At 28.8% G+C, this 17364-nt stretch overlaps 2 protein-coding genes across 3 annotated transcripts; both read left to right on the forward strand.

Moving 5' to 3' along the window:
- The first annotated feature begins 143 nt into the window (after window positions 1-143).
- On the forward strand, window positions 144-10164 carry LOC113794542 (mothers against decapentaplegic homolog 5-like). Of its 2 annotated transcripts, none has more exons than XM_027344648.2 (7): window positions 144-599; window positions 1129-1805; window positions 7208-8706; window positions 8878-8937; window positions 9007-9261; window positions 9344-9481; window positions 9550-10164. In XM_027344648.2, the coding sequence occupies exons 2-7, from the start codon at window positions 1429-1431 to the stop codon at window positions 9816-9818; spliced, it is 2598 nt and encodes an 865-aa protein (XP_027200449.2). In that variant the 5' UTR covers window positions 144-599; window positions 1129-1428; the 3' UTR covers window positions 9819-10164. The 2 variants fall into 2 exon arrangements, with proteins under 2 accessions (XP_027200449.2, XP_027200450.2); XM_027344649.2 differs by having other exon boundaries at window positions 146-599; window positions 7208-8613; window positions 9550-10162.
- A 707-nt stretch (window positions 10165-10871) lies between these two features.
- Window positions 10872-17340, forward strand: LOC113794613 (multidrug resistance-associated protein 1-like). The gene is given in 8 exon segments (XM_075820834.1): window positions 10872-11296; window positions 11368-11705; window positions 11847-12242; window positions 12326-13348; window positions 13350-15589; window positions 15661-15775; window positions 15836-16426; window positions 16489-17340. Coding segments are annotated over 7 exon segments (5052 nt in total). The 5' UTR covers window positions 10872-11296; window positions 11368-11651; the 3' UTR covers window positions 17122-17340.
- The last annotated feature ends 24 nt before the right edge of the window (window positions 17341-17364 follow it).

The following is a 17364-nucleotide window of genomic DNA, read 5'->3' on the forward strand; positions in this document are numbered from 1 at the left end:
AAGGAAATCCTCATCGATATCAACATTTTGGATTATCCTAATGGTAGTGGTAGTAATCAAGGTAGTAGCATATAAAAGAAAAGAGAAAAGAATACATCCTTGAAGAGAAAAAAGTAAAAAAAAAAAAACATATTGAGGATGATGATGATGAGGAGGAAGGGTTATTTTTGCGAATGAATTATTCGAATCAACCATCAATGATGATGATCATCATGGTCGTCGATTGATCGTTTCGTTTCGTTTCGTTTTCTTCATTATTTACGACGAGAATAAAAACATCCTCCAACATATATATCGTTTATTTTGGTCATTGTTTTTGTTGTTTCATTTCAAAGTTTTTTGTTTTTGTTTGTTTTGTTGTTGTTTTTGATTCAATTCACATGCGTATTTCGTGAATTTTATTTCATTTTTTTGGGAAGAAAAAAAAATATTGAAAAAAAAAATCCCAAAAATGAAAGAAATGATGATTTGACATCATCATCATCATTCAGTTGTCGTGTTTGTCATTCAATTTTTTGTGAACAATTTTTTTTCTTCTTCAAATCGATTTGAAATCGATTCGATCAAGTATTAAATCATACGAAATCCAAACAAACCAGGTACGTTTTTTCAACAAAAAAAACAAAGATTTTTCCAAACAACAACAAGGGGGTACACAATCGAATGACGTTCGAAACAAAATAAGAATTCGTTCGAAACCAAAAAAAAAAAAAAGAATCCTTCGAATCCTATCATCTGTGAACAATCCTTTCATTGGGTTTTTTTCGTTCATTTTCATCATGTTTTTTTTTCATTCTGTTTTCATTCATTTATAGAATTTTTGTTTTTGTTTTTGTTTGATGATAGAAAAAGAAGCGAACAAGAAATAGATATTTTCAAATGTAATCGATTGAAATGAATTGAAGAGAAAATTTTGCTGTCATTGTTTTTTTGTTGTTGTTTTGTTATTGTTTTCCTTCTATTATCAAATTATAAGTTAGCTAAAATTGTTTGTGTCGAAAAATAGATTCCAAAATTGATAATCAATCAATATTTGATTGTTTCGTTGAAACAAAAAAAATGTAAATTTCGTTTGATGTTTTTTTTCCTAAATTAATTTATTTCGATTTTATTTTTCCTTCTCTGTAGAATAAATCAATGAAATTGGATCGATCGTAAACGAAAAACAAACAACAACAACAGACCAGAATCTGAGAAGAAATCTTTGTTTTTCAAATCAAAAAAGAAAATATTCTCGTAACGCGCATGCGTATTTCGAAAAATCAAAATCGAATGATTCTTTTGCTGGAAATATTTCGCCAAAAAAGTTTTTCCCGAAAAAGTTTTCTTCAATTAGTTAATTTTTGTTTATATAATTATCATTATCAAATCAAAGAAAAGAAAAGAAAAAGAAAAACAACAAGATAACTAAAATAACATTGTTTGTACATGAGCTCATTGTTGCAATCATTTTCATCATCATCATCCTCATCATCATCATCATCATCATCACCGATTGTAAAAAGATTACTTGGTTGGAAAAAATGTGATCCACCAACAACAACATCATCATCAAATACGATAAAATCATTACCAACTTTTTTATCACCATTATCACCATCATCTTCATCATCATCATCATCATCTTCACCTCCATTACCTTCATTATCAACAGCAGCAACAGCAAACAATAATAATAATGATAAATGGTCGGAAAAAGCTGTAAAATCATTGGTAAAAAAATTAAAAAAAACCGGTACATTAGATGAATTGGAACGTGCTATTTCTGAACAAAATGTTAATACAAAATGTATTACAATACCAAGGTAGGATTGTATTTTTTGTTTGCTTGTTTGTAAAAAAAATCAATTATTTTTCACTTTCCGTTCGGCAATCCTTTTTTTTTATAAATTGAATAATTTTCAGACTTTTTTCCTAAGAATTCCATATATGAATATTCCTGCTCATTTCGTATTTTCATTCATGAAATAATGAAGAATAGGCGGAAAAAAGGGTTAATTTTTCTTTTGATTTAATCACATAAAAATGATTATGATTTTGCGAATTTTTCTTTCACTTTCTTTTTTTCATTTGAAAATCACATGATTTTTTCTCAGAAAAAATTTAAAAACAAAAATGAAAATTTCTTTGGAATTCTAAATAATTATGAGATGATGATTGTCAAATTTTATGATCTTTATTTAAGAATTTGAATGCATAATTGATTTATGATTCATATTGAGCAACAAAGATTTGTTTTGTGCTTTTTGTTTTGTTTCGTTGAAAATGTTTTAATTTCAACTTGATCCCGATGACAAATGATGATGATGACGACAAGTGATGATAGCCATATGTTTGGATTTTATAGCAAAGAAAATAATATTAAAAAAGGTCGAAACTGTACTTAACCCTTTTTTTTCTTTTTTGTTGTTGTTGTTATAGAATAATAATAATAATTTCCTGTATAAACAAAACAAAAATTTTGTTTATAAATATGATTTGTGTGTGTGTGTTTGGTGTTTATAATTGGCAAAAATCTCTATAATAATAATAATAATAATAATAATAATAATAATAATGATTTGTTGTCGTTGATTATGATCCATAACAAATTGAAAATTTATATATTTAGTTGTTGTTTGTTATCGAGCATATACAATGTTTGTTTAGCTTTTTCAACATTTTTTTTTTTTTGATGATTGGACTGATGTTTGTTTGCTGGTTGTTATAGCAAGCCATAAATCTATTTAAAATCTGATTCTATCTATGTATATTTACAAAAGTTTGATAGAATTGATGATGTTAATAATGATAATAATGATGATGATGATGACCTAGATTTTTTTTCCAATAGTTTTTGTTGTTGTTGTTGTTGATAAATTGATGTCATTTCAAATGAATTTTGTTTTTTTTTGTTTTCTATTTAAACACTAATAACCAATATTCACTAATAGGAATGTTTATGTGTAAATAGACGACGATTGATATATCAAGAATCGATTGAACACCGAGGGGATATCCTTTTATCCATTGTGAAATGAATGAAAAAAAAAGTTTTTTGCCTTGGATATAGATGAAACTAAACGAAGGTTATAGACAAATTTCTTTGGAATCTATTTTTTTTTGTTTTGAACATTTTTGTTTTTTGCATATTGAAAAAAAGGAAAAATTTTTGTAGCTTAAGCTCAAGATAATTCACATTACATCATATATTTTTCTTTAGCTGTTTGTCAGTTTTGTGTATTATTATTTCTGATGAAAGAAAAACATTTATTGCGAATCGATATTTATTCGATAATTCTTTTTGACCTGGATTTCTTCTACACCTACACTTCTTATAATAGTAATCATCATTCAATAGGAATCGATATCGATAGAAAACATTTTCTTCTTCCATCCATAATAATCCGGAATTTATTTTCCCATTTGGTTTTTTTATTTGGAGAAATTTTACAAACTTTTTTGCTGTTGTAAATGACCATATGTTTGTGTGACTAAATCGACTATTCTAACCCTATCATCATCATCATCATCTTTTTGGTAGGGTCAACTATCCAATAAAAGTGATGACCTCGATATTTTTTTGTGGTTGTTGGTTGGTTTCAAAACACATTATTTACAGTAGTTTTTCTTGAGAAAAAATCCATATGGGAAGAAAGAAAAGGAGAAAAAATAAAGGTCAAAGTTCTCATCAATTCCCCCTTCCCACCTTACCCTGTGTATATCCAGAAAACAGAAACAAAAAATTTTTGAAAATAAAAATTTTCTTTCTTGACTTTTTTTAAGGTCTTAATTTCATTTCTTATCACACAAAAACTGTAGTCAAAAATAGTCTTTCTGTCTGTGTGTGTGAAAGTAGTAATGAAGAAAAACCCATTAGAATCCATCACATAAAGATTATCTTTATATTTCCGTTTTTTTTAAGTTTCGGTTTCTATGATGATGATAATTATCAAAATTTTTTCAAGAAAAGTTGACCACCACCATCGCATACACACACCTGGTTGAACCGTTTTTTTTTGTTTTGTTTTTTGATTTCTATCTTTGAAGGTGGTAACCACCACCACCACCACTGTACAATGACCTCTTTTTTTTGGTATCTTAAAAAATAAAATCTGGCCTTCACCTTCAACATTAAACCAAACCAAACCAAACCGACCATATACAGTTACCCTCCTTTCTTCCTTTTGATGACCTTTGACCTAGTAGTCAGTCGCTTTTTGATTCTATTTGCACATGTGCGCTATAAGGTTTTTTTTTCTTCTTCAAATTGATTTGATTTTTGCTGGTTGTTTTGGTTGGTTGTTTCGAAACGTTCCAACAACAACAACAACAAAAATTGATTTTTTTTTTGATGTTTTTTTGTTTTAAAATGTACGATCCACCCACCCACCAAAAACAATACCTGTGCAGCGATAGTGTGTTAATTTTGTGAAAAGAAACATTCTTCTATTTGTTCCCCCCTTTTCATTTATTTTCTGTAAGTTTTTGGTAAAATTTCATTACGATTTTGTCTGGAAACAAGAATTTTAATTGGAATTATGCAACAATTTTTTTGGATTGATTGAAAACCCAGACAAAAAAAATTTAATTTTAATTTTGAGCTTTAGAAAATCCTAAAATAACAATGTGTTTTTGAAATTGAAATTGAAAATGAAAATCCTTAAATCTTCAATCTTTGATGATAATAATTCAAATTTAGATGAAAATCAATTGTATCCGAATTTGAACTTATTGAACATTTGATAGAATTTTGAACGATTCTAAATATATTCTTATGTAGTTTTTATGAATAATTCTACATAGACTTTTGCTTTAATTTCTGATGACATAGCAGACATTTTTTATTTTTATTTCAATGAAAATTAGTCTCTCTCTCTGCGTGTGTGTGTGTCTGTGTCTATGATTCTTGCAGAATTGAATTTTTGTTTTTCTGATTTTGGGTTTCCCCTTCATATTTACCAATATGGTTTTTTTTTATTCAATGAAAAAATATACATCCATTTCATACATAATGTATGTTCGAATTGATGTGTATGATGATGATGATGAAAAATCAACACACAATATTGGTTCATTGAACTTACTTGATATAGCTGTTTATAATGCGCAACAATTCTGTCTTCTTCTTTCGTCTTCATATATGTTTCCATAAATGTGAATTAAATTAATGAATTTTACAATGATGATGATGATGATAAACATTTTTAAAAATTTTGATTTAGATTAGGATTGAGACAGAAGAAGAAGAAGAAGGAGATTAACAGCAAACTAACTAACTAACTAAAAAAAGGTTCATTGTCATTGTTCACATATTTGAATTTGTTTTTCAAAAAAAAAAAATACTTTTTTTTTCATTGAAATTCTTCTTTTTAAACGAATATTTCATCATTCATTCAGGGTTATTGGTCTTTTGTTGGCATTTATCAATAATATTCATTCATTCTTGTGGGTGTGTGTCTGTGTGTTATGATCATATTACATTACATAACATAACTTTATCATCATCATCATAATCATCTCATTTATCTGTCTGGGATGTTTTTGTTTTTGTTGTTTTTTAATTTTTTTTTCATATTTTTATGTTTATGATTTACGCATGCTTATTGTTTTTTCATGTTTTTTTTATAGCAAAAATTCTTTATTCGTATCTCTATGTATTTCTACATTGATTTCGACATTGAAAATGAAATGATGATTTGTATCCAGTGTTTTTTTTTGCTTCTTGTTCAAAGTTTTTTTTCTTCATAATTATATATACGACATATGTCGATGTCGATGATGATGATGATGTAAATTAAATATCAAGAGAGAGATAAAAGAAAGAAAATGTATCCATTTTTGTTGCTTTTTTTTGAAGAAGAAAAAGAAGAATCACAGCAACAATCCTATCCCAAATGGGGTATCATAATACGATCATTATGATGATGATGATGATGATGATTGTATTTTTGGTAATAAAAATGGATACAAAAATTTATAGATTTAATGTGTCTGGCTCTTGGATGGATGATATAAAAGTAGCAAATTATCATTAATTTCTTTTAACAAATATGATTTTTTGTTTTTTCGTTTTTTGTTTTATATTCTGTAAATGTTTGATGATTTTGAAAAGGGGGTATCATTTTGGTGTATGTGTGATAGGGGTTAAACAATTTGTTTGTGGTAGTGGCAATAAGATAAGTAATGTTTTTTTTTGTTTTGGGCGCCATATGAATAAAGTGTATGAAAGGGGGAGGGAAAATAATTCGGCTAACCAATCAGAATTTGATGGAGGGAAAAAAATTGACGCCCCTTTTTCTATTCTGTTTAACACTACCCTCTCTTTTTGATTCAATTTTTTTTGGACGATTGCTGCTGCTTTAGATGAATTCTTTTGAATAATAGTGGTAATTCTATTCTAGTGATGGTAGCAGCAGCAGCACAGACGCCATTCCGACAGCAACAACGAAAATTCGGGCGTCATATCATTGTCATCATCGTAGAGAATCGCTACATTCGACATTCGAATGAATCAACACCATCATTATTATTATTATTATTATCCCAGAAGAAAATGTTTTTGTATAAAGTTTCTTTTGAAACAACAAAAATTCCTAGTCGTTTGAAATTTTAAAAAATGTGATTTTTTTTTCTAAAGTGCATAACGTCATCATCATGATGATGAAAAGAAAAAATAGTGAAGAATCTTGCCAAAAACAACAACAACAATTTCATAATGTCAATATGATGTGTTTTTTTTTGTTCGCTCGCATCATCCTCATCTAATAATATGGTAGACTTTCTTTTTTCTATCCATTTTTTTTTCTTCTTCGCTACCATTGATATCAATTTTGCCTTGATTTTTTTCATTCATTCATTCTTTATGTTTTCTTCAGTTGTTGTTGATGATGATAAACCATGATCATGATTTGTTAGTATTCATCGCCGTCGTCGTCTTTGTCGTCAGTTAATCATTCAGTTTGCTTTGTTGATTGATATTTTCTATTCTTGGCAATCTTCTCCATTGATGATTTGTAATATTATTTTTTTTTGAAAATAATTTTTTCTGATAAATTTTTTGTTTGGTCTTTACATTTGTGTTGTGTTGGCATTTTTTCCTTTCTTTATATTGGAAAATGTCGTGATGATTGCTGTTTTTTTTCTTTTGAATTCAAAAGAATTTTTACTTTCTCAAATTGAATTGATTGATTGATTTTGTTTTTCTTCTTATTTTTTTTCGTTATAGATCATTAGATGGACGTTTACAAGTATCACATCGAAAAGGTTTACCACATGTAATTTATTGTCGTTTATGGCGTTGGCCTGATTTAAAATCATCACAAGAATTACGATCAATTGAACAATGTCAATATGCATTTGCATTAAAACGTGATGAAGTTTGTATTAATCCATATCATTATCAACGAATAAAAGCACCTGAATTACAGCCAATATTTGTACCACGTTTATATCCATTACCACCACCACCACTATTACCACTGACAACACCACCAAATAATCAAGATAATAATGTTGTTGTTGATTCAAATCAAATGTCAATGATACAGACAATTGTACCGAATAATATAACAACATTTGGATCATCATCATCATCATTACAAAATAATTTTTTAAATAATAATCAATTTTCTAAAACATTTTTTAATCAACAACAACAACCACAACAACAATCATCATTATTAAATTCACCACAATCAAGTATATCAAGTGATGGTATTGGTTCACCTGGTTCATCATCATCATCATCAAATCAATCATTAGCGACAACAACAACAACAACAACATCGACAGCTATTTCGACAAATATTACTTCTATTACACCTGCTTTAAAGGATAGTGTTGGAATGGTTGTTACTGAAATTGCTTATCATCATCATTTAGCTTCCGCTAATCATCATCCACATCCACATAATCATCATCCTCCACCTCCATCATCTCATAATCATCATTCAAATCAACAAATATTAACACCACATTCACAACAACAACAATCGGCAACAACATTTTTTCATCAAACCGGACAACAACAGCAACAACAACAACAACATTCATTAATCAATAATCAATTAATTCCAGCAACACCTGTTGGTGGTACGATCAATATTATTGGTCATTGCGGTGGTGTTGGTGGTGATAATAATAGTGTTAATGATGATGGTGGTGGTGGTGGTGATTTAATTGGTGATGAAAGAATGACTGGAGGAAATATTTGTTTAGAAGAAATTGGTAGAACGATAGCAACAAATATTAGAATTGATGGTGATAGTATGACACCTACAAAACAACAACAACAACAACAACATATTGGAACATCATCGACAACAACAATAACAACAAGTGGCCCAACTAAAACAACAAATAATAACTTACAACAACAACAACAATCAGTGTCTTCAATGATAACAGATGATCCAACATCACCACTATCATTATCATCATCATCATCATCATCACCATACCAACATCAACATCAACATCAACATCAACATCATCATCATAATAATCATTCATCACCATCACCATCAACAACAGCAACAACAACAACAAATACCGGTCAATCAACACAAACTGATCAATTACAACAGCAACAACAACAAAATCCACAACGTTCACCATCAGAATATCCTGCCGGTCAGCAACATTTACAATCAACAACAACAACAACAAATAATAATAATATTCATGATACATTTACATTCACTTTTTCTTCTAATACTTTTCCAGGTTTCTTTACTTTCTTTCTTTCTTTCTAATTTTTTCAATTTCTTGTCTTTTTTTCCAAAATTTTAAAACAAACAAGCAGACACAAAACATTGCACAATTATCTGAATTTTCTTGTTTCAAATGAAACTAATTGATTTTTTGTTACTTTTTTTTTCTAATTTTGATTTATAGAAACACCACCACCCGGTTATATGAGTGAAGATGGTGATGGACAAAATGATGAACGGATGGGTATGTTTGATTTGATTTGAAAAAAACTGATTTTTTTTTACTAATGATTTTTTCTATTCAAAAAATTAGAAACATCATTAATGTCAGCAACACCAAGTCCTGGTTGTTTAGATGTACAACCAGTTACATATACTGAACCAGCATATTGGTGTTCAATTTCATATTATGAGCTCAATACACGTGTTGGTGAAACATTTCATGCATCACAACCATCATTAACAGTTGATGGTTTTACTGATCCATCATCATCTGAACGTTTTTGTTTAGGTCTTTTATCAAATATTAATCGTATAGCAACTGTTGAACAAACTAGACGTCATATTGGTAAATATTATGATCATTATTTTTGTTTTCTGTTTTTTGAAATTTGAAATTTTCATTTTTTGTTGTTTGAAAAAATCTATAGGACGTGGTGTACGTTTATATTATATTGGTGGTGAAGTATTTGCCGAATGTCTTAGTGAAAGTGCTATATTTGTTCAAAGTCCTAATTGTAACCAAAGATATGGCTGGCATCCAGCTACAGTCTGTAAAATTCCTCCCGGTAATTTTTTTCCATTCAATATTGATAATCAAATCAAATTAATCAATTCTTTATCTTTTCTAAATTAGGTTGTAATCTGAAAATATTTAATAATCAAGAATTTGCACAGCTTTTAGCACAATCAGTATCACAAGGTTTTGAAGCTGTTTATCAATTAACAAGAATGTGTACAATACGTATGAGTTTTGTAAAAGGATGGGGTGCTGAATATCGCCGTCAAACGGTAACAAGTACACCATGTTGGATTGAATTACATTTAAATGGACCATTACAATGGTTAGATCGTGTTTTAACACAGATGGGTTCACCACGTGTACCATGTAGTTCAATGTCATAAAAAAACATCGTCAAAAACATTGATTTCCATTTGATTTATAAATAACGAATTGTGACCAATTGTCATTCACCACCACTCATTTTTTTTCATTTTTCTTCTTCTTTTTGCAATGAGAAACAAAACAAAACAAAAAAAATCTAATATAAATAATGAAGAATATTTTACTTGAAAACAAAAACAGAAAAACAAGCACCCAACTCACACACACATTGTAATTGTCCTCCAAGTTTGAATTTTCATTTCATTTCATTCGTTTATGATAATGTTGCTGCTGCTGATGAATAATAATCATCATTTTTTTTCTTGAATTAAATAATTATAAATATGGTAAGAGAGAACAACATTCATTTGGTTTTGTTTTGATTCATTCATTCATTGATTCATTTTTTTTTTGACTTTTGACTTTTTCAAATTTTAATTACATAATTTCTTAATTTTTAATTAATAAAAAAAATTGATTTTTTAAAACAAAAATCATTTGGATATGTCATTTGTGAATATGAGAATTCGAATTCGAATTGTCATATTGAGCAAAAGAGAAAAACACGGAAATCCAAACAATAATAATAAAAATGATTAATTAACTTTGTAACTTTATTTTTTTTGGCTGATGGATCGATCAAAAATCGATCCAAAAGTGAATAAAAACATTTATAAACAAGTGAAACACACACACACACACACACATTTGGCAAAATACAAAAAAGTAATTGAAGAAAATATTTTTCCAGAAAGAAAAAAAACCAATTATAACGGAATCTATTTTTATTATTTTTGCAGAATATAAAATGTCTACCTCCACGAAACAAGAATTACAAAAAATAATAATTATCAGTTTTTGATTGATTTTTTCCTTCTTTTTTTGCATTTCCTTATTCTGTTTTGTTTAGTTTTCTTTGTTGTTGTGAAAAATTTTTTTCCGAATTTTTCGAATCTTTTTTTTTCGTTTTTGTTTGCCAAAAAAAGAATCACGTGAATCTTGTGCACATGCGCGATTCGAAGAATATTCGAACACTTTTAGGATTCTGCTGTTGCTGCTGGCGTGCATTTGTTGTTGTTATTGTTGCTATACTGAGTGTTTGTGTGTTCTATCCAGAAAAAAATCCGATTCTGGTTGTAGAATTTTCTGGTTTTTTATTTTTGCTGTTTGGCTGTTTGATTGTTACTTGGCACTATCATCAAACAATCAAATTTTAAACCAAAAAAAAAAAAATCTCTCATCGTTTTCATCATCGTTTCTTCTATTTGAACAAGAAGAAGAAAATCGTTGTCGTCATCCATCATCATTTGTAAAAAATTCAATGTCAAATAAATGATGGTGGTGGTTGTTTGCTTGTGGATATATCATTGATGATTTAAAATTTTTTCAACAATCATTTTGAGTTCAGGATCTTTTATTTTCTTCTTTTTTTTCTCCCATATTTCTCTGTTTTGTTTTTTGGTTTGTTTGAACATCATCATCATACAAACAAACAAACGTATGTTATACGAAAAAAATGTTTATTTAAATTTATTTATTTTTTCAATTACAATCGTGCTTCTACTACAGGAGACAGGAGAGAGAAAGGCGGAGGATCTATTCGCGGTGGTATTTTGGTTGGTAGTTGGTAGTTGGATTGGAAAAAAAACATTTTTAATTGATCATCTTGGTTCTCGACATAGTGGTGGTGGTTGCATAAAAATTGTTATTTTGTTACACTGTGTGTTTCACCGGTTGGTTGGTTGTGATTTGTTTGTTTGGCGAATACCGGTTGCATATCGATTGCAAATCATCATCATCATCGCACACATGATTTGAGAAAAAGAAAATCAAAATAACAACGAACAACAACAATGGAAGATCGATATTTTTGTGGCGGTAATGATTCATCATCAACATCAATATTGGTATGTTTTTTTTTTTGTCAACATAACGGTCATTGTCATCATTAGGAAAAATATATCATCATTATTATCAACATAGTGATTATATATTTTTATCTAATCTTATCATTTGATTTTCTTTCTTTCTGATTATTTTCCAAATAGGATTTCAATCAATTATGGAATTCAACAAGACCAGAATTTTCAAAATGTTTTCTTAAAACAATACCATTTTGGTTACCATCATTATTCTTATGGTTATTTGCACCGATTGAAATTTATTTTCTTCTAAAAAAACATTTTACATTCAATAATGATCGTTATCATCATCGACAACAGCGACGACAACAATCAATTTCAATACCATATAATCAATATAATATATCAAGATTATTTTTTACAATTTTATTAATCATTACAAATCTAGCACAATTAATTCATGATCTCTGTTATTATCAACCATTTTGGCAATTAATCAACATTAATAACAATAATGTTGATAATATAATATTGGCTTCATCGGCTGATATTTCAGCTTCATTATTGAATATAATTACCTTTGTAAGTTTGTTTCTGATTTTGTTTCTGTTTGATTGGTTGTTTGAAAATTTAATTATTTTTCTCCCCCGTTAATCTTTCTATAGAGTTTTTTTGCCTGTTTTATTCAAATTCATCGTCGTCATGGTAAACATACCAGTGGTATTGCATGGTTATTTATGTTCATATCGGTTATATCATTTTTACCAATAATTTATACATTCATTTTGAATGGTTTTAATTTCAATAATGTTTATCTACAAATTGGTCCGATTGAAAAGAATTTTAATTTATCATTATTATCCACAATATTCATATTACATTCAATATTATTGATTATAATATTTTTACAAACATGTTTTGCCGATCAAAAACCAATTCCACTTCTTCGACTATCATCGAAACAACAACAAACATCAACATTGGATAATTATGATGATAATAATAGCTTGAATGATTCAAAAAGAAAATTATCAATCAATAATGTTGATTCATTTGAAATGAGTTCACCATATGAACCAAATGGTACAATTATTGAAGAAACAATATCATCATCATCACCATTATCATCATCAACAACAAATATTGATCATCATAGTTTAATTGAAACGGGAAAAAAACCAATCGAATGTCCAGAATTACGATCATCATTTTTATCACAATTAACATTCTGGTGGTTCAATACATTGGCCATTCGAGGTTTTCGTCGTTCATTAACAATGGATGATTTATGGGAATTAAAACCTGAAGATCAAACAAATTATGTTGCACCAAAATTTGATCGTCATTGGCGTTCACAATTACGGCGATCACAATTATCAATGAGAAAACGATCTTCATTAAAACAACAACAACAACAATCATCATCAATACCGATCATTATGACAGCTATACCGACGGATACGATTAAACCAAAAACTGCCAATATTGTATGGGCAATGTGTAAAACATTTGGTTGGTTATTCATATCGGGTGCTATATTTAAATTAGGACATGATCTTTTACAATTTGTTGCACCGCAATTACTTAAATTGTTTATCGGATTCATTAAGAAACCATCGTCGGAAGAACCAATATGGCATGGTTATTTTATTGCAGCATTATTTTTTCTTACAGCCCTAATACAATCATTTTTTATTGAATTATTATTTTTACATTATGTTTGTAATTGGTATGCGATTACGTACATCATTCATATCGGCTATCTATCGTAAAGCATTAACATTAAGTAATGCATCACGTAAACAAACAACTACCGGTGAAATTGTCAATCTAATGTCGGTTGATGCACAAAGATTTGTTGATGTTTTACCATTCTTAAATCTTATTTGGTCATCACCATTACAAATTGCATTAACAGTTTATTTTCTTTGGATGGAATTAGGACCATCAGTATTGGCCGGTTTAGCTGTTATGGTTTTAATGATACCAATAAATGGATTTATATCCAGTTATCAACGACGTTTACAAATGAAACAAATGAAAAAAAAAGATGAACGTGTTAAAGTTATTAATGAACTATTGAATGGTATACGTGTTATCAAATTATATGCATGGGAAGTGCCTTTCATACAAAAAGTATCCAACATACGTAATAGTGAAATTGATTATTTAAAAAAGAATGGTTATCTACATTCGGTAACATCATTTTTATGGACATGTGCACCATTCATGGTATCATTCGTTACATTTGCTATCTATGTTCTTAGCTCCAAAGATAATGTACTTGATCCACAAAAAGCATTTGTATCATTATCATTATTTAATTTATTAAGATTTCCATTATCAATGTTACCAATGTTAATATCAATGTTAGTATCATGTTCAGTATCGATAACAAGATTAAATCGTTTTTTAAATTCACCACAACTTGAAAATTATGTTGATCGTAATGAAGAATTAATGAATAATTTAGATATACGTATTGAAAATGGTACATTTTGTTGGGAAACTGAAAACACCAATACTGTTGATAATAATAATGATAAGAAAAAGAAACAGAAAAAGAATAAGAAGAAGAAGAACAAAGCTAAAAAATCCAATGATGATGATGATGATGATGATGAACAACAATCAAAAGCGAATGGTTGTGAAACAAATCAACAACCATTATTAGATAATAATAATGAAAATAATGATCAACAACGATCATCATTACCACCATTAACATTACAATCGATTAATTTAAATATTGAAAAAGGTTCATTAGTTGCTATTGTTGGTCATGTTGGTTCAGGTAAAAGTTCATTAATATCGGCATTACTTGGTGAAATGGAATGTATTGAAGGTCGAGTACAGATTAATCATAATTCATCAATAGCATATGTTACACAACAAGCATGGATACAGAATGCAACATTACGTGATAATATTTTATTTGGTAAACCATTTATGAAAAATCGTTATGATTCAATTATTGATATGTGTGCATTGAAACCGGATATACAAATATTACCCGGTGGTGATCAAACTGAAATCGGTGAAAAAGGTATTAATTTATCTGGTGGCCAAAAACAACGTGTTGCATTAGCTAGAGCTTGTTATGCACAAACTGATATAATTTTAATGGATGATCCATTATCGGCTGTTGATTCACATGTATCGAAACATATATTTAATCGTGTTATATCAAATCGTACTGGATTATTAAAAAATCGTACACGTTTATTAGTTACAAATAATATATCATTATTACCGGAATTTGATCAGATTATTGTATTAAATCATGGTACAATCAGTGAAACTGGTACCTATTCTGAATTAATGTCAAATTCGGGGAAATTTTCCGATTTTGTACGTGAATTTGCATCGAATGAAAAACAAGAAAATGAATTAGATTCTTCAACCGAATTACATCGTTCATCTAGTTTAAGTAAAGATGATCCAAGTACACCGATTGCAAAAAAATCTATTGATAAAAAATTAATCGAAATCGAACGAACCGAAACAGGAGAAGTAAAATTTTCTGTTTATATAACATATTTTCGTTCGTTAACTTGTTTATGGGTATTGATAATTTTGTTTGGATTCATCGGTATGCAAACAGCATCAGTATTTTCAAATGTATGGTTGGCAATTTGGTCAAATGATCTAATATCGGCTAATATTACTGATAATGAAATTCAACTAAGAAATCATCGTCTTATTGTTTATGGTGGTCTTGGATTTATACAAGCATTTTGTGTATTGATTGGTGCAATTGCATTAGCCAATGGTGTTGTACATAGTTCACGTACATTACATCGAATATTAATGGAACGTATAATGCGTTCACCGATACAATTTTTCGATACAACACCATTAGGACGTATTGTTAATCGATTTAGTAAAGATATTGATACGGTTGATTCAACTATACCGCATACAATGAGGTAATTATTGAATTGAATTGTTTTTTTTTATTATCATTATCATTTGATTTTTAACTTTTTATCTATTTCAGAGGATGGGTTATATGTTTTCTTCAAGTGATCTCTACATTCATATTGATTGTCATTGAAATCAATGTTTTCCTGTTGGTTGCCATTCCATTGTTGCTGTTTTATTATCTTATTCAGGTAAGTTTTTTTTATTGATAATTTTGAAAATTTTTTCAATTTGTTTTTTTCGGATTGTAGAAATTTTATGTAGCAACATCTAGACAGCTAAAACGTTTAGAATCGGTAACACGTTCACCAATTTATTCACATTTTGGTGAAACATTATCCGGTGTTTCAACTATTCGTGCATATGGTTGTTCGAAACGTTTTATTCAAGAATCAAATGAACGTGTCGATACTAATCAACGTTGTTATTTTCCATCATTTATTGCTAATCGATGGTTAGCTATACGATTAGAATTTTGTGGTAATATGATTACATTTTTTGCTGCTGCATTTTCTGTTCTTTCACGTGATAAATTTCAATCTCAACCCGGTTTTGCTGGTCTAATTATGACCTATGCAATGAGTGTTACACAAACATTAAATTGGTTAATACGTATGGCATCAGAAATGGAAACAAATGTTGTATCGGTAGAAAGAATTGATGAATATTGTCATATACCAACTGAACGTGAATGGACAAGACCATCAAATTCGGAACCAATGATAACAAAAGAATGGCCAAATAATGGTGAAATTGATTTTGATGAATTTTGTGTCAGATATCGTGATGGTCTTAAATTGGTTCTCAATAATATCTGTATCAAAGTGGAAAGTGGTGAAAAGGTATTTTATAACTTTGTTTTAAAAGAAAATTTTTTAACAATTTTTTTTCCAACAAAAAAAAGGTCGGAATTGTTGGACGTACCGGTGCTGGTAAATCAACATTAACATTGGCTTTATTTCGTTTACTTGAAGGTTCAAGCGGTAGAATTGTTATCGATGATATTGATATTAGTCTTATTGGTTTACATGAGCTTCGTTCAAAACTTTCAATTATTCCACAGGATCCTGTTTTATTCTCCGGTACAATACGATCAAATCTAGACCCGTTCAATATACAAAGTGATGAACAATTATGGCGTGCATTAGAACATTCTCATCTTAAACAATATGTATCGGGTTTAGAATCCGGATTAGATTATCAGGTTGCTGAAAATGGTGAAAATTTATCGGTAGGACAACGGCAATTAATCTGTTTAGCACGTGCATTATTACGTAAAACAAAAATATTAATATTGGATGAAGCAACAGCAGCAATCGATTTGGAAACTGATTCACTTATACAACGAACAATTCGTAAAGAATTTGCTAATTGTACAATATTAACAATAGCACATCGTTTGAATACAATTATGGATTCGGATCGTGTATTAGTATTGGATAAAGGTCGTGTTGTTGAATATGAATCACCACAACGATTATTATCAGATCGACGATCACGTTTTTTTGCATTGGCCAAAGATGCTGGTCTAGTTTGAAAAAAAAACGTTTTTGTTTTTCCCACAACAACATAATCCATCCATCCATTTATATCTAATCAATTTAGGATTTTTTTTTCTTTCAAAAACAAACAAAAAAAACCTGTTATAATTTTTCGCAATTTGTTTTATTCAAATTTTTTTTTTTAAAAATTATAATTTTGTTTTTCAAATTTTTATTCCGTTGTGAAAAAATGAATAAATTACAATTTAAGTTGATAGATGGCGTTAAAAGTCAAATTA

This window comes from Dermatophagoides pteronyssinus, unplaced genomic scaffold (assembly GCF_027571235.1).
Source record: "Dermatophagoides pteronyssinus isolate colony J.1.1.1.1 unplaced genomic scaffold, Derpt_VIB-CSIC_2022.12 sq0008, whole genome shotgun sequence".
NCBI classification, from domain to species: Eukaryota; Metazoa; Arthropoda; class Arachnida; order Sarcoptiformes; family Pyroglyphidae; genus Dermatophagoides; species Dermatophagoides pteronyssinus.